Raw genomic sequence first — 18024 nt, 5'->3', positions numbered from 1 at the left:
GGTATTCACTATCCAGAACAAAAATGTGTTCTTAAAGTTGTAGAAGTTGGAAAGAACTTGCTCCGTGGGGGGATCATGTGACCTCTCATTTTACTGGTGAGGATTCAGAGGTCCAGAGTCAGATTCTTGGCAGAACCCACTGGCAGCCAAATAGCTTTAAATGGCTGTGCCAGGTAACTATTCAAAATGAAAACCAGTCACTTCAGAAGAACAAGGTCTAAAATCTATGCAAATAGACACTATCACAGCAATCTTTTTTTCCTCCTATTTCTGTACATTTTAAACCCATCTTTTATCACTACTAAACAAAGTAGGAAACAGGAGACAAAAGGGTCAAAGAGATAATGCCCCCTAGTGGTGCTTATTCCAAGTCTCTGTAAAGAGTAATAAGGGCGGCACTGGCTTGCCTTGCCTCCCGGTCAGCAACCTTTCTGGGCCCCCTGTGGGCCATGGAGGGAGAGGTACTTACTTCCCCAGCCCTGGCTCACTTTCCGAAAAGCTCCAGCGGCCCCAGCAGCCCAATCACAGCCTCAGCAGCTGGCATGAAGGCCAAGGCTAAGTCAGCTGGGCGGGGTTATTAAAAAACATGACAGAAAGGGTTAGAATGGAGAATAGAATTCTCTGCCCACCCTCAAATGGTAAAGGGAGAAGGCGCACTGCAGCGTGGACCTGTAGTTCAACACAACCCTGGTGAGCCTGCAGCCATCCCAGAATGCCTCCTCCGTGCCCAGCCCCACCAGCCGTCTCCCCGAACACAAGTCTGGTACAAAATCACCACCTGAACATCAGGTGGTGTAAATGTAAAAGCCAAATCCCTCCCAATTTAATGGGCTGATCCCCCAGCATTTCTATAAAACATTCTGGTTCCACACGATTTCCCCAGCAAATTAGTTCCTGGCCTCCCCTTTCCTCTAAGCCCCACCGGCCAGGCATTTCCCACAGGGCAGCGTCTCAGCCAGGTAAGCCTTGAAGTAATCCTGGAGGGCTCAGGTGTCACCTGAGGGTTGAAACCGGCATTCCTCAGTGACAGCAGTATCCATGTCCTGTGAGGCAAGAACTAGGCGGACCTTCACCCCCTCTTGCAAACCTGAGAAAGAGGCAGGCTGAGAGGCACCCAGAGCAGGGCCTCGGAGTCTCGACCAGCCAGCACCTCACCCGTCTGCCCTCCTGGTCCGCAAACCTACCTGTGAACGGGGCCGGGGAGTGGCAGCTGGCAGTGGCTGCCTCACCAGGGCACACACCTGAGGGAGGCTGCTCTGTGCCCGCCACGGGCGCCTCCTACACCACCTGCTCGCCTGCAGCCAAGCCTCTTGGGAGGAATGTCGGTTGGCTTTAGTTTGAAAGGGGGCTTCACGCTGCCAGCCAGACGGCTCCAGCCAGATCCTGCCAGATCCAACCACAGCAGCTCAGGGTCTGGAAGAAAAATCGAAGCCAAGAGAGACTAGGAAAAGCCAGCAGGACTGACACAGGGGTGTCAGAAGGTAGGCCTTAGACCTTCTCCATCCCTACGCAGGCCTTCCTGTGCCTATCAGACAGATACGCATCACGCCTCTGGAGATCTGGAAGCATTTTATTGACCTGATGGAGTGAAGATCTTCGTCTGGCAGTTCGACGGCAGATACTCCCCCGACCCTCCCGTGTCCTTCCACACAGGTGTGTGAAGGGGACCCTCATGGCAAAGAGACCGTCAAAGTCCCTTCGAGGACAGCCAGGGGCTTCCCTGGGTGTGGTCTGGGGCCCTAGTCCTGGGCGCTGGCTTTCAGCATCGCTCTGTACTTCCCCGTCATCTCCTTTGGTAACGGCACCAGGCCCGGGCAGGGGACCTGCCCTTCCACCTCGCAGATGCACTCCCGTAGGCAGTACTTTCGGGGGCCAAAGTGAGCCGGGTGAGAAAGCTGCTTTTTCTCCTGCTCCTCTCTCTCCAGGGTTTCCCTGCCAAACAGCACAGACGGCGACGTGTGGGAGCGCTGCTGAGCCTCTAGGCATTGTGGGACTTCTTGGCCAAGTGCATCCCACCATCAGCCGGGAAACCTGGCTCTCCTGTGCCTCTCGACCTGCTCCTCACCCCCAAAGCCTAACGTCCTCCCCCACAGGCCTCCCAGTCCCACACTGGCCACACACAGCACTGACCGCACAGCAACAGTCAGCTTTCCTGCGGCCTAGAGGCGGCCCCAGCTCTAACTCAGCACGTAGTCAGGATGAAGGGGCCTGTGAAGGCCTCAACGTGCTTCCTCCAAGACGTACTTTTCTTGGCTTCCCTCCTTTTGCTCCATCCATCCGTGTACAAAAGATGGATCCCAACACGTGCTGAGGCTAGATACCCACCAGCTCCAAAGGGAGATTCCCAAGGAGAGAACTGGCCACAACTGCCCAGGGCCAGTGCTCCCCCGGCACCTCAGCTTCCCGTCGAGCCCAGGAGACAGGGAGGTCTCTGTCCCCACCTCGCAGCAGAGGCACACACGTGGGGAGCAGCAAAGCCAGACCGAGCGAACTCTGCAGCCTGCGCTTGGGTTGGTGTGTGCCCTCCTGATGCCCCTTTCCTCCCTCGCTCTGCATTGTGGCTCCTGTTCCCCTCCAGGTCAGCCCCATCAACTCACTCGCTCTTCCCCAGGATTTTTTTGACGTGCTCCATGATCTCCTTATTGCTCTTGGTCTCCACATCCACGAGGACCTGCTCCCCGGAATCTGGAAATGGGAAGCAAAGGGGACAAGAAGCACTGAGGACTCAGCGGCACGCTTTGCAGCCTCAAGTGGTGGTGATGGATTTGCTTTTAGCGGAGCATTTTAACAATAAGATAAACGTGTGTCTACATAACCCATAATGCTACCCTTTTTCCATATTTCTTTAAACATGAGGAAACAAATTTGAGGTATGTGCAAAAGCATACTATTTTAATGGAAAGCAACTTTCCACGTTCATGGATAGAATATTCAGTATCATTAAGATGGAAATTCTCCCCACACTGGACCATGGATTCAGTGCAACCTCCATCAAAATCCTAGCAGGTGTTTTCATAGAAACAGACAAATCAAGCCTCAAATTCATGCAAAGGACCCAAAATAGCCAAAACAGTTTTGAAAAACAAGAAAATGGAGGCGCCTGGGTGGTTCAGTTGATTAAGGGTCCAACTCAGGTCAGCTCAGCTCATGATCCCAGGGTCGTGGGATAGAGCCCCACGTCAGGCTCCATGCTCAGTATGGAGCCTGCTTAAGATTTCTCTCCCTCGGCCCCTCTCCGTGACTTGCGCTCTCTAAAAAAAAGTTTAAAAAATCCAAGACAAGACAATGGGAGGATGTTCGTGTTCCAATTTCAAATTTACTATAAGCTACAGTAACCAAGACAGTGTGGTATTAGCATAAGAACACACTACAGACTGATGGAAAAGAACTAGGTCCAGAAATAAACTCCTATTTTCAGCAAAGATGCCAATGCCAACATAATTCCTCACAGCATTTAAAAAAAAAAAGAAAAACCTGAAAATGGATCAGAGGCCTAAATGTATGAACTAAAACCACTATTAAACTTTTAGAAGAGAACAAAGAAAATCTTCATAACCTTACCTACACAAAGATTTTTAGATATGACATCAAAAACATGGTCCATTAAAGAAAAATCTGATAAACTGAAATTCATGACAGTTTAAAACTTGCGTTTCAAAAGATACCAAAAGCCACAGACTACGACGAAATATTCATAATGTATACATCTGATAAAGCACTCATATCCCAACTATATAAAGAACTCACAACTCCTTAAAACAATCCAACTAAAAATACGAAATATGTAAAACATTTAACAACAAAAATACAACGGTCAATAAGCACATGAAAAGATACTCTTCATCATCAGTTATTAACAAAATGCAAATTAAAAGGACCATAGGACAAGATTGGAATGGCTCAAATTTTTTTTTAATGGGTAATAAAAGCACCAAGGAGGATGCAGAGTAACTGGAACTTTCTTTTTTGTTTTTTTTTAATGTTTATTTATTTTTGAGACAATGCGAGAGATAGAGTGCAAGCAGCAGAGGGGCAGACAGAGGGAGACACAGAATCTGAAGCTGGCTCCAGGCTCTGAGCTATTCACCCCAGAGCCCGACACGGGGCTCGAACTCACAAACCATGAGATCATGACCTGAGCCAAAGTCAGACACTTAACTGACTGAGCCACTCAGGCACCCCGGTAACTGGAACTTTCCTACACAGCTCATAAAAATGCAAAATATCACAGCCACTTTAGCCAGTGAATACACAGAAAAAGAAAAGGAAAAAAGATCGGAAAGGAAGTAAAACTGTCGTTATTTACAGATGAACTTAGGAATTTAGAAAATAAAACCTACTAGAAATACGAGGTCAATTTATTACCAAGGATGCAAGACACAAGACCCACACACAAAAATCAATTGGACTTCTATAAAGGTGTAACCAAACAACTGGAAATGAATTAAAAAAATAACACTTTTCACAACAGTCACAAAACATATTCAACATTGTTAAAATGTCCATTCTCAAAATGGTATGTAATATGATTTCAATCAAAATCCCAGCAAGCTCTTTTCAAGAAACAGACAAACAGATTTTAAAGTTAATATATAAATGCAAAGAACGTACATATAAAGTGATTTGGTGGGGTTGGGGGGTAGAACAAGTCTGAATTTAAAACTACGTGATCTTAGGGGCACCTAGGTGGCTCAGTTGGTTAAGTGTCTGACTTTGGCTCAGGTCATGATCTCACAGTTCACAAGTTTGAGCCCCACGATCGGCTCTGTGTTGACAGCTCAGAGCCTGGAGCCTGCTTCAGATTCTGTGTCTCCCTCTCTGCCCCTGCCCCTCCCCGCTCGTTTTCTCTCTCTTAAAAACAAATAAAAACGTTAAAAAAAATTTTTTTAACTACCTGATATTAAAAGACTTACTAGAAAGCCACAAACCAAGACAGTGTGGTATGAGACTAAGAACAGACATATGATCAGTGAAAGAATGAAGAGGTCAGAAATATATGGTGAAATGATTTTTGTGTGTGGTAAAATACACATAACAAAAATTACCATTTAAAGCCTGTAATTCTGTGGTTTTTATTCCATTCACAATGTTGTACAACTGTGACTATCACCACTATCTTGTTTTAGAACTTTTCTCATCACCCCAAAGAGAAACCCTGTACCTATTAAGCAGTCACTTCCTATTCACACGACACCAGCCTCAGCCCTGCACAACCATTTTCTGTCCCTATGAACTGGCCTGTTCGTTCGTACATTTTATATAAACGGAATTATATAATCTGTGGCCTTCTGCATCTGCCTTCTCTCATTTGGCTTATGTTTTCAAGCTTTGCCTGTGTTGTAGCATCTGTCAGTACTTTGTACCTCTTTGTGGCTGAGTAATATTCCACTGAATGGATATACCAAGTTTTGTTTATCCATCTACGGTTGACTGTGTTTTGACAGAAATGCCAAGGAAACTAAATAAGGCAAAGGATGGTCGTTCATCGCTTGGTGCTCTAACACCTGAGTATCCCAACCCTGAAAAACAGGGGCGCCTGGGTGGCTCAGTTGGTTAAGCGTCTGACTTCAGCTCAGATCATGATCTCACGGTTCGGGAGTTCAAGCCCTGCATTGGGCTCGGTGCTGACAGCTCAGAGCCTGGAGCCTGCTTTGGATTCTGTGTCTCCCTCTCTCTCTCTCTCTGCCCCTACCCCTGCTCATGCTCTCTTTCTCTCTCAAAAATAAATAAATGTCAAAAAAAGAAAAAAAAAAAAAAAAACCTCAATCCCTATTCCACTTAATACACAAATAACTCAGATTATATATCAGAGAAACAAATATGCAATCTACAACTATAAAACTTTGAACAGAAATATAAGAGAAAACCTTTGTGACCTTACAATAGACAGATTTCTGGGACAGGACACAAAAAGCACTAGCCATAAAAAAGAACAACCGACAAGCTAGAGTTCATCCAAATTAAAACTTGTGCTCTTCCAAAGACCCCATTATGAAAAGCAAGCCAAAGACTGAGAGACAATACTCACAATACACATACCTGAGGGAACAACTGCATCCAGAATATATAAAGAATTCAATAAGAAAGCAAAGAGCCTGATTTTTTTTAATGGACAAAGACTCAGAGACACTGTTTACAAAGAAATCTTATGAATGGCCAATAAGCACACGAAAAGATACGGGGAAATGTAAATTAAAATTTCAATGAAGCCTGGAAAGGCTAAAATTTAAAATATTTAATGTGGTAAGTAGAATGGCCTCAAAACCTATCCCTGTCCTACTCCTCCATAACATGTAAATAGGTCACCTTTAGCGACAAAAGGGGCTGTGCCTCAGAATGTGAGTCGAGGACCTGGGGATGAAACCATTCTGGATAATGTGGGCGACCTAAGTTAATCACACGGATCTTAAAATCAGAGAACCTATCTGGACTGTGTTCCAAGGGGCATGTGACTGTGGAAGAATGGCTATATATGCCATGCTGCTGTACTTGAAGATGGAGGGTAGGGCCACAAGCCAGAGAATGGGGGTGGCCTCTAGGAGCTGGAAAAGCCACATAAATGAATTTGCCCTTAAACCTCCAGACAGGAAGGCTCTGCGGACACCTTGATTTTTGTCCATGTTGGTCTTCAACAGAAATGCAAGAAATTTGTGTTAAGCCACCCAGCCTGCAGTCACTTGTTACAGCAACCACAGGAAACCAATGTAATTAACAGGGGGAAAAAAAACCTAATGCAAATGACAGCAAGTAAGGATGGAGAGCCACCACGACTGCCACGCCCTGCTGACTGAAGGGTGAAATGCACTAGTTGGAGAAAGCAGTTCACAGCAGTTATCTGGCATGGCCTATCCCATCGTCCAGCAACCCCATCCTGAGGCACATGCCCAGGAGAACAGGGCGCCTGTGTCCACAAAATCCACTCGTGCAGGAAGGTGCTGAGGCGCACCTTCTCTTAGTAGCCAGAAACTAGACACGGCCCTCAACAGCCACAGAGGCCCTCCTGTGACAGCGCAGGTGTCCAGGACCTGGCCAGTTCTGCCCAGCGCAGAGCTGGAACTTCCTGCTGGGCTGGCCCAGACTTGCTCAGGCCTGCGCCACCTTCTGAGGCACATCCAGACTCCTTCCTTCTCCCTTTCCTTCCAGAGATGTCCAACCTGCTCTGCCACCTGAAGACTTTCCCTGCCTTCCCCCTCCCTTTATCTCCAATAAACCTACTACTTTTTTTTTTTTTAATTTTTATTTTTTTTTTTTTCCAACGTTTTTATTTTATTTTTGGGACAGAGAGACAGAGCATGAACGGGGGAGGGGCAGAGAGAGAGGGAGACACAGAATCGGAAACAGGCTCCAGGCTCTGAGCCATCAGCCCAGAGCCTGACGCGGGGCTCGAACTCACGGACCGCGAGATCGTGACCTGGCTGAAGTCGGACGCTTAACCGACTGCGCCACCCAGGCGCCCCCAATAAACCTACTTCTAACTCTGTCTCGGCATCTAACAAAAACCCAAATGATGATCAACAGGTGAACGGATAAACTGTGGTATGTTCCTTCAGTGAAACCCTACTCAGCACTAAAAACGAATAAACTACTGATACACGTAACTGAGGAGTCTCAAACACATAAGTAAAAGCCAGACACAAAAGAATATTTATACACAGAAAATCTGTGTGTTTTACTCTGGGTAAATTATAACTCAATGAAATTATTTTTTAAAATGCAAACACAAAATATATACACAAAACTGCTCTAGCACCAGCATTCTCTTCACCCCCTTGACCTTGCTCTAGTTTTTCTTTCATAGCACTTATCCTCTGACATACTATCTGAAGTTTCTTGTCCATTCTGTCTCTTCCTGCTAGGATGCCATCCCTACAAAGGCAGAGACCTTTGTCTCTATGGCTCCCTAATACCTCAGGCACTGTGTGTGCCTGGGCCCAGCGGACACTCCATACATATTTGCTGAATGAATTTAAGAACAGGATCATATTGCTTCCTGAAGCATTTCCCAAACTGCACCTCAGTTGGTTCTTGTAACCATGTAAGCCAGTTGTTGGACCTTCACCTGAGAAATTAATCAATGGGAATATTACTCTCTCGTGGTCAGAATGACTGAGTAGAGAGCTGGATCAAAACATCTAGGTCTGTGTTTCAGATTCTGTGTCTCCCTCTCTCTGCCCCTCCCCCGTTCATGCTCTGTCTCTCTCTGTCCCAAAAATAAATAAACGTTGAAAAACATCTAGGTCTGACTTCAAAGCACTGAACCCAATATAACCAAACAAATATTCACTCGGTGCCTCATGTGAATAGGAGAGCATCATGAAAGTGTGAGCTCCAGAAGAGGACACACACAGATACACACACTGCTCAAGAGGACGTGGCCAGCACTGAGAGGGCAGCTAGGAGACAGGGGAGGACCAATGTAAGGGTGCAGGCAGAGCTTCCTGGAAGAAGTGGTGCCCAAGTGGAGTCTCTGAAGGATTTTAAAAATAAATCAATAAGCAAAGTAGAAAGGGGATTTCCAGCAGAGGGTCCAGCATGAGCAAAGCATCGAGGTGGGGTGTGGCAAGGGAATTTGGAAGAATCTGCTGCATGGTGTGAGGCAGGTAGGAGACACGGGGGCAAGAGCAGACAAGGCTGGAGAGATGGGGGAAGATCCAAACCTCAGTGGCCACTGTGTGCCACGGTCCAGTGCCAGTAACAGAAAGTAAGGGATGTTTACAAGAGCCCTTGCCTCAGATCTCCCCTGAGTGCTAAGGTAGGAGGAAAGGACGGGAGGAAAGACTGTCCTGGCCTCAGCAGAGACCACACTCACCCAGATAAAACCTCAGGAAGGGGGACGGCGTCATGTTCTTAAACATTATGATCTGTACCCAAGGGTTTTTGTACTGGATCTGAGGTATGTTGAAAAACACAAATTTCCTGCAAAAGGAAAGACATTAATTAAACATGTGAAACAGAGTTTTCAACTTGAAATGCTGTACACTTCCATATTTTGAGGGAAAGTCCAGAATTTTCATCTGATTCACAGGGGACCCTGCCCCACAAAAAGGCTGAGAAAAGCAGCAGTCGGGAATTTATTAGTATATTCTCTCAACAGTGGGTGCTGGTTAGACAGGTGTGCTCATTCATAGGTAGAAGTTCATCAAACTGTATACTAACAGGTGTGCACTTCATGTAAATTAACCCATAATATAAAAATAAATAAAAGCATTGGGTCGCCTCAGTGGCTCAGTCAGTTGTGCGTCCAGGTCTTTTTTTTTTTTTTAATTTTTTAATGTTTATTTACTTTTAAGGAAGAGAGAGAGACAGAGTGTGAGTGGGGCAGGGGCAGAAAGAGAGGGAGACACAGAATCTGAAGCCGGCTCCAGGCTCTGAGCTGTTAGCACAGAGCCCAACACAGGGATTTGAACTTAAGAACCATGAGATTATGACCTGAGCCAAAGTCGGACACTTAACCGACTGAGCTACCCAGGTGCCCCAAGCATCCAACTGTTAGTATCAACTCAGATAGTGATCTTGTGGTCATGGGATCAACCCCCATGTCAAGCTCCACGCTGAGTGGAGCCTGCTTGGGATTCTTTCTCCCTCTCTCTCTGCCCCTCTCCCACTTGCACACACATACACACGCTCTCTTAAAATAAACTTTAAAAAAAGAAAATAAAAATAAATAAAAGCAAACATGGAAAATAGTTTTACAACCTAAGAGTGGAGAGACCTTTAAACTTAAGTTTAAAACACAGATAGAGGCACCTGGCTGGCTCAGTTGATTAAGCATCCGACTGTGGCTATTCATGGGTTCAAGCCCTGCACTGAGCTCTGTACTGACAGCTCAGAGCCTAGAGCCTGCTTTGGATTCTGTGTGTGTGTTTTTCTCTGTCCCTCCACTCACAGGCTCTCTCTCAAAATAAATAAACATTAAAAAAATAATAAAATAGAAAAAACACAGATAAATATGACCACCTTTAAACTTTGGCAAAATTTATCAAAAACATAATCAACATTTGCCAAAAGAAAAATGTTTGTAAGACATAAAACAAAAAGCTAATTCCTTTGATAAAGTTTTACACATCATAAGATTTACAGTTCAACAACAATGGCCACAAATAGGCAGAAACCCATCTTGAGAGTCTCAATACCTTCCCAAGAGTCCTGTAAATTAAAATAGGATTGACACCTGTTAGATTGCTACAGATTAAAAAAAGAAGAAGTTATAGAAATCAGCAAATACCTCCTTAAGAACTGGTTTAACCTCTTTGGAGGTCACCTTGGAACTAGCAAAATTTTAAAAGCTTAGATCCTGACTCAGTGATTTCACTGCTTTTTATGTTCACACTTGAATGCAAAGACATCATTTGTTACAGCAAAGGAACAGAAACAACAAATGTTCCTTGAGACAGGACTAATTAAGACGTTGCTATATGTCTGAATCCCTCTCCTCCTACTCTCCATCCTTGATGGCTAACCTACTTGGACTAGGAGGTGGGCTTCCTTGACCTCTGACCTCATGTTGGGTTTGGCCAACAGTGACCTTCGGCAAGACTGGAAGTAGGGGGCAGAGTCAAAGTATTCTTTCCCTGACTTGTCTCCTGGCTGAGTCCCAGGCTCATTAGGCAGTTCTCTCCCTCGCACTTCTGCCAACCTAGACCCGGGGTCCTGCACTGTTCCTTGTGGTTTCTTTTCCCCATCCTTGCCCATACCTCTGTAAACAGTTCCTTAATTAAAGGCTCCCCAAATGATCCTAATTTAAATGTGCCCTCTGGGGCGCCTGGGTGGCTCAGCCCGTTAAGCATTTGACTCTTGATTTTGGCTCAGGTCATGATCTCACGGTTGTGGGTTTGAGTCCCATATTGGGCTGTGCACTGATAGTGTGGAGCCTGCCTGGGATTCTCTCTCTCTCTCCCTCTCTCTCTGCCCCTCCCCCATTTGCACTGTCTCTCTGTCTCAAAATAAATAAACTTAATATATATATTAAAAAAATAATAAAATAAATGTGCCCTCTGCTTCCTGCTGCCACCCTGCCCCATACATCAGATGACAGACAGGTACAAGTAGTACACGGGAAAGAAACAGTTTCCCAGCTTTACCACTTCTCAGCTGTCTGAACCAGGGCAACGTATGGCTGTGTGCCTCAATATTTACAAGACGATGACAATGCAGGACAACCAGTCCCTAGTAGAGCTTGTAATTTATTTTTAAGAAGATGGAATTGACAGAATCAACAGAAGGTGACTATGTGACCATTTACTTGGGGAGACTTCCATAACCAGAGCAGTCTACAATTAAAACAAAAGCAAGGACAATTATTAACTCCAGGGAAAACAAAAAGCTTTGCAAAAACAAAAAGGAAAAATAACCATAGTACTCTGGTTCAACTGTGTGGAGTGTTCACAAAGTCACATTAATTTAAACAATGAATACTATTCTATCCAAAATTCTGAAATGACTACACTGGGAGGATGAAGAGCTGAGTAATGTGTTGGGTTCGGTTGGGGAATGGCAATGTTGGGGAAAGAGAGCTAAATCCTCATCTTCCATAGTGGCAAGTCAGTAGATAATGCCTAAAGCTAGAAAAGTAAGAACTAGCTTTCTAAGTACGGTGTTCAACTATGAAGGGGAAACTAATTAAATGGTTAAAACTAAAAAGTTGCTGACTCTATGGGAGGCAACAGAGATAAGGTCCTACTGTAGGCCTTGCAGATCATGACAAAGCTAAATTTACCTTCCTAGGCTTATGATGCCTCTGCTCAATTCCCACCCCACAGCAGAGGATCCCAACATCATACCAAGAAACCAGGGCATATTTATACAAGAATTGCTGACACCTAGAACTGCTGGGACAAAATCTCGACAGGAATGTTTAAATGGTTCTTGAAGCCTGGGAAGAAAGTTGACAATGGTAGGAAACCTTTAGTTGAGCACCTGCTGTATATGTCAGACATATTGTTGGGTATTTTATTTTACTTTTTTTTTTTTTTAAGTAGGCTCCACACCCAAATGTGGGGCTCTAACTCACAACTGTAAGATCAAGAGTCAGATGCCCTACAGACTGAGCCACCCAGGCACTCACCTGTTAGGCAATTTAATACACTTGAATCCTCACAATGACCCCACAACGTAGGGTTTTATAACTAAGGAAATCAGGTCAGAAAAGTCAAGTAAACTGCCCTAGGTCACACAGCCAGGGGTCAAAGAACTAGGACTACGAGCAGCTGGACTTCAGCCACACTCTTCTGTCACTATCAAATTACCAAATTCACCTAGATCCTGAGGTTCAGCCTGGAAAGAAAACTCAATAAATGCTAGCAGCTGTTACTTTTCTTACTGCATCTGAATGGCAAGAACATCTGGCAGAGGTGAGCAGGGATTTAGCCCTCAGACACTAAGGCAGCTCCCCACACACCCAGCAGACACCCAAGACTATGGCTCTCCCAGGGCTGTGTGTACACTGTGGCACTTGGAATGGAGGCGATCCAGGGAGGAGCAGCAAAATGCTACGGGTACACGAACACTCAAAGGCCTGTGGTGCGAGAAAGAGCCAAGTCAAGTAGACTCAAACCCAAGGGCACAAAATCCCCAAGGGCACACACAGGTGAGACAGGCAAGCCTTTGCCATGAGGAATAATGAGGCACAGAATGGCTGTTTGGTTTCTGTTGACCTAGAGGGTATTAAACTACTTGAACATGCAAGTATAAGGCCTACAGGCCTATTTTTTATTGGCTGATGATTTAAAAAACCAGATTCATATACAAATCTGAATTTCTGGCTTCTTGACAAGTCAGAAATTCTCCACGGGGCCCACAAAGTTAAGCTGTAGCCAAGTAGTAAATGGTCTCTTGTGACGGGGCATAGTTCCCAGTTCTAGTGGGCCCATCCAGACTGCCTCCCTCCTTACTGGTACTGCCTGGCCTCTGCCCTGACTGCCAGCATGGACACATTGGATGGGATGCACAGTGGGTTATAAAGAAGTATCTGGATACCCATTCCAGAAGCCCTCAGCACAGCTGATCCCATGCAAGCAAGTCCAAGTTATTCGCTTCACCTATGGACAGCAAACAGCTAGGAGGTAGCCTCTGGCTGTCCCAAACAGCTGTGCAGCAAAGGCACCTCACCATGGGAGACCATTCCATACTGGGAGCACTCCCCCTGTCCCGTTTTGATCCACCCCATATAGCCAGTCCCAAAGCTTCTGGAGGACAGAACTTTTTTCTTAGGCACTGTTGAACTCCCAGCTCAGAGCCAAGCATTCAGCAATCAGTACATTTATATTAATACCTGAAAAGCCCAAAGCACCAATACTGCCTCCAGGTTCACTTCAAACCCTCCATTTGTAAACTTCCGTTTAAGGAGTTCCTACTCTGCTCCAGGATTAAAAAACCACCTTAAGGAGTCTATGGTGGGGGTCGAGGTATGGAGCCTGAGGCTACACAGCTGACATAATCAATTACAAGGGTGATGAGTCCTGCATATGAGAAGCATGTGCACAGCCAGCCTGGTACCTTGAACAACCGACTTACTAACATCTCTGTGGCGTTTCTTCATCCCTAAAATGGGGATAACCATGGGGCTTCCGTAAACATCAAATAAGATAATGCATGACAAACATTCAAATAATGCATGACAAACATCCTTCTTATATGCTGCAAGTGCATGCATAAGAAGGGCTCAGGAAGTGCTAGCAGCTATTACTTCTTTCAGTGCATCCCCACAGTGACCCTGGGCACAGGTATCAGCCCGGTTTGGGACAATGAGAAGGAGCAACTCGCCCCAAGCCAGCAGTTGTTAAAGCTGGGACTTAACCAGGGTCTGTCGCCGCCGGACCAAGCTCCATCCAGAGCAGAACGTGTGCCGCCACTCCCCACAGCTCGCCTGCCAGGCACAGGTAGTTAAAGGAGGCTGTGGCCTCCCCGGTTAGCCTAGTCCTCCACCGGGGAGGCAGGAGGGAGGAGGGGGCCCTTGTCCTCCGCTCCCCCACCTCCGTCATGACCGCAGCCTGCACGGCGTGGCCCTGCTGTCCTCTTCTCGCTGTGGAACCTGGAGCAAGCTGCTCCTCAGTCTCCTCGTCTGTAAAATGGGGCCGATGGCACCCAGCTCAGGAGGCCGGCCTCAGGATTAAGTGGCACTTAGAGCAGCTCCAGGTCTCAGCGTTACTAGCCCGTCATTACGGTGAGCACAGTACGGTCCGCGCGGCCTGAGGACGGCCTCGAAGAGTTCCCGACTGACCTGGCGCCCTCGCCCAGCTCCCCGTGCGTGTTGTAGTTCACTGTCATGACCTTCACTGAGTCCTTGAACACCACGTCCCCCTGGCCCAGGTACTGCAGGGTGCGGCGGATCGGGAAGCGGCCCTTCATGGGCATGGCGGCGGAGAGGTCGGGCCACTGGCCTAGCAGCAAGGGCCCCGCTGCTGCAGACGCCGCCGGCCCGGCGGACCTCACACCGCGTCGCCTCACCGCTGGTTTCCACTTCCCGCGCAGACGCACGGGAGACGCCTCCCGGCAGGCTGCGCACTCACCGCAGAGCAGCTCGGAACTTGTAGTTCCCTCTGGCGGCATTAAGCTTAGAGGCGGGGCACCTTTTCGGTAAGAACACCCTCGCTCAAAGTTTGGTTTTCACACTCAGTATATTAGCCTTTCCCCACCCCACCCCGCAAGTAAAAATATTTTTAAGAAGGCTCAAACTCAGTTAAAAAATATTTTTAAATAAATAAATAATAAATAGGCTCAAACTTAAGACAACAAAATTGCAACAGTGATATATCGGGAGAGCTGAGTTCAGAGGCCCAGTGGGCTACCTTGATCTTCAACCGCAAATAAGTCAGTTTTTCTGATTCAAAGTGAAGTGTTCCAAGTGCAGATTTTCTCTTTTTTTTTTTTAATATTATTTATTTTCAGACAGCGAGTGGGGGAGGAGCAGAGAGGGAGGGAGGGAGAGAATCTCAAGCAGGCTCTATGCTGTCAGCACAGAGCCCAGCTCCAGGCTCAATCTCACAACCGTGAGATCACCACCTGAGCTGAAATCAAGAGTCTGATGCTAACAGAATGAGCCACCCTGGTGCCCCAAGATGCATCTCTCAAGTACACTTCCTGATCTTATGAAGTTTTTTCTTCTCCTTCACATTAGAAGGATAATTTTGCCAGATATAGATTTCTAGGTTTGTGGGGTTTTCTTTCAAGACTTTAAATATTTCACTCCACTCTCTTCTTGCATGTTTCTGAGGAGTAATCAGCTATAATTCTTTGTTTTCTCTTTAAAATAATTTTTTCTTCTTACTTCTTTCAAGATTTTCTCTTTGGTTTATGCAGTCGAATAAAATATACCTTGATATAGATATTTTATATTTACCCTACTTGATATTTATCCTACTCTGAACTTCTTGGATCTGCCATGAATTTTGTGAAGTTCTCAGCCATTACCTCAAATATGTCTTCTTCACTCTTTTTTTTCTTCTGCTGTTCCAATTACATATATTATATCTTTTGAAATTGACACATTGTTTTTGGATATTTTTTTCTGGGTTTGTTTTTCCTTCTTTCTTTTTCTCTTGTCATTGCAGTTAGTGTGGTTTCTACTGACATATCTTCAAGATCATTGATTCTTTGCACAATTGTGTCCAGTCCACTGATGAGCCCATTAAAGGCATTCTTCATTTGTTAGCATTTTTGATTTCTAACATTTGCTATTGACTATTTCTTAGAGTTTTATCTCTGCTTACATTACCCATATAGTCTTGCATACTATGTATTTTTACCATTAGATTTAACATATTAATAAGTTATTTTAAATTTCCTGTCTGAGAACTCCAACATCTGTGTCACAGAAGTCTGTCTGGTTCTGGTGCCTGCTGTGTCTCATCAAACTGTGTTTTTACCCTTACCCTTTACCCTTTCTAATTTTTTGTTGAAGGCCAGATGACATTGGCTGTATTGGCTAGTAGGAACTGAGGTAAATGAGCCTCTGGAATGAGGGTTTATGTTAATCTAGCTAGTTGTGTTTAATGTTTCCTATAGGTCCAGAGGCTTGAAAACCCTTTAGTGTCTTTTTGTCCCACCTCTTGACTTAGCTATTCCCTAGATGTTACTCCTCAGAGTGTGTGTCTTGAAGCTCTTCCAGCTGTAGTCCACAGTTACACTGGAGCCCTGTTGGTAAGGTGTGAGAGAAGGGAAGCATTCTATTAGTCATTTGATGAAATCTCAGTATTTTAGTGGGCCTGTCCTCGGGCTGTGACCTTCGTAAGTGTTTCTTAATCCCACTCTGTGATGTTATAATACAATAAGAAATATATAAACTTGGTCTTTGTTCCTGACTCCTGACCAGAGTTCCTGAAACTCTTGTAATTTCCTTAATGATAATATAGGTGCATCTTCTGTCCTATCTGGGTTTTGTCTCTGTTCCTGAAATAGCTCTGGAGAGATAAAGGTGAAAGGAGCATCTTTTGTTATAGTAACAAGCTCCTTTTAACTGCACCAGTTTATGCAGATGACATGAGCTTTTGGAAAGCCCCTAAGGATAGAGGGCTGGTTGCCACAGATAATTAGTTGGAACTTTCAGCCCCAGACCCCTAACCTCTAACCTCTGGGAGAGGGGCTGGAGGTTGAGTTAATCACTAATAACAATAACTTTAATCAATCATGCCTATGTAATGAAGCCTCCATTAAAACATACCCTAACCAAAGGAGTTGGGAGAGCTTCTGGGAGGGTGAACGCATCAGTGATGGTGCAGGGAGAGTGGTGTGCCTACAGAGGTCATGGAAGCTCTCTGCCCCTTATTCCATATCTTGCCCTATGCATCTCTTCTCTCTGGTTGTTCCTAAATTGTATTCTCTTATAATTAGCCAATAATCCAGTGAGCCGTTATAGCAAATTATCAGACTCAACGAGAGGCTTGTGGGAACCCTAACTTATAGGCCATCTGTCAGAAGCACCAGATGCTTACACTTGTGATTGGCATCTAAAGTGGGGGGGGGGGGGGGGGGGGAGGCAGTCTTGCGGAGCTAAGCCCTTAGCTAACTCCAGATGAATTATGTCAGAACAAAATTGCATTTGGAGGACATCTAGCCGGTATCAAGAACTGGTTAGTGTGGGGAAAAACACACATGTAGCATGTGTGAGTAGCAGAATGTATAAACAAGTTTTCTTTTACCCTCCCCCCACTTAGATGAGATGGAAAGGCCAGAGGGTGTGGGAGTGGGAGAAACCTGCCCTTCCCAGAGTAGGATCAGACTCTGGTACAGTATTTTCCCCTGGGGAATGCTCAGAGTTTATTTTACAAAGATTACTCATCCCCTTCCCGTCAGAGCCACCAGGGGATCTCTCTCAGCAATTAAGGCCACAGGTGGCATTCCCTGAGATAAAACCATAAAGGTGTGTGGTGTCCCTTCAGCTGTGGCCCCTAGGAGTTCCTCACTCCCATGCTAGTCTGTGCTCAGCCTCCCACATTCCACCAGTGTTCCTACCAGGCTCCAGTGGCTTCTGCTCCAGGTGAGCAGGTGTCTGCTATGACTCTCCAGGTTTTGAAGCAGCAGTTTACCCCACACTCGGTTCTCTGGTGGGTCCAAAGAGTCGCTGATTTTCAGTTTGTCCAGCTTTCTCTTGTGGTAAGGACAGGAGTGACAACTTTCAAAATCCTTGCATGCCTGAGCTGAAACCAGAAGTCTTTCTGAAGGTATTTTTTTCCCCTTCCTGAAGTATTTTAAAAACCGTGCTAAACTGAAGAGTTTTAGGCAGAAGAGCTCTTGACCTTAAAGTCCACAGAAGGCACTCCCCAAGGATGCAGTATCCCATCCCACATTACAAACGGGAGTGTCCATATACATAGGCCACAGTGCTTGGGCACTCCTACTGTGCCTGACCCAGATGGAACTGTTCTTGCTACTTAGGGCAAAGTGAGTCAGGCGGCCCAAGCTTTAAATCCTCATTCTACCACTGACTGGCTGTGTGGTCCCCTGCCAGGCTAACCTCTCTTAATTCATCTGTTCCTCTGCCAGATGAATATCTGAGGAACTACCTCACAGGCCTGCTGCTGGTAGAGC

General features: G+C 45.7%; 1 protein-coding gene across 1 annotated transcript; it reads right to left on the bottom strand.

Annotated features, from left to right (window-relative positions):
- Nucleotides 1-1552: 1552 nt before the first annotated feature.
- MRPS25 (mitochondrial ribosomal protein S25) lies at nucleotides 1553-14476 on the bottom strand. The gene is made up of 4 exons (XM_047843653.1): nucleotides 14219-14476; nucleotides 8810-8916; nucleotides 2598-2685; nucleotides 1553-1932 (listed from the first exon to the last, which is right to left on the bottom strand). Exons 1-4 carry the CDS (start codon nucleotides 14350-14352, stop codon nucleotides 1740-1742), a joined length of 522 nt encoding a protein of 173 aa, XP_047699609.1. The 5' UTR covers nucleotides 14353-14476; the 3' UTR covers nucleotides 1553-1739.
- Nucleotides 14477-18024: the final 3548 nt, after the last annotated feature.

This window comes from Prionailurus viverrinus, chromosome A2 (assembly GCF_022837055.1).
Source record: "Prionailurus viverrinus isolate Anna chromosome A2, UM_Priviv_1.0, whole genome shotgun sequence".
Lineage (NCBI taxonomy): Eukaryota > Metazoa > Chordata > Mammalia > Carnivora > Felidae > Prionailurus > Prionailurus viverrinus.
Note: the sequence above shows the minus strand (reverse complement) of the source record. Positions and strands in the feature narration are given on the sequence as shown.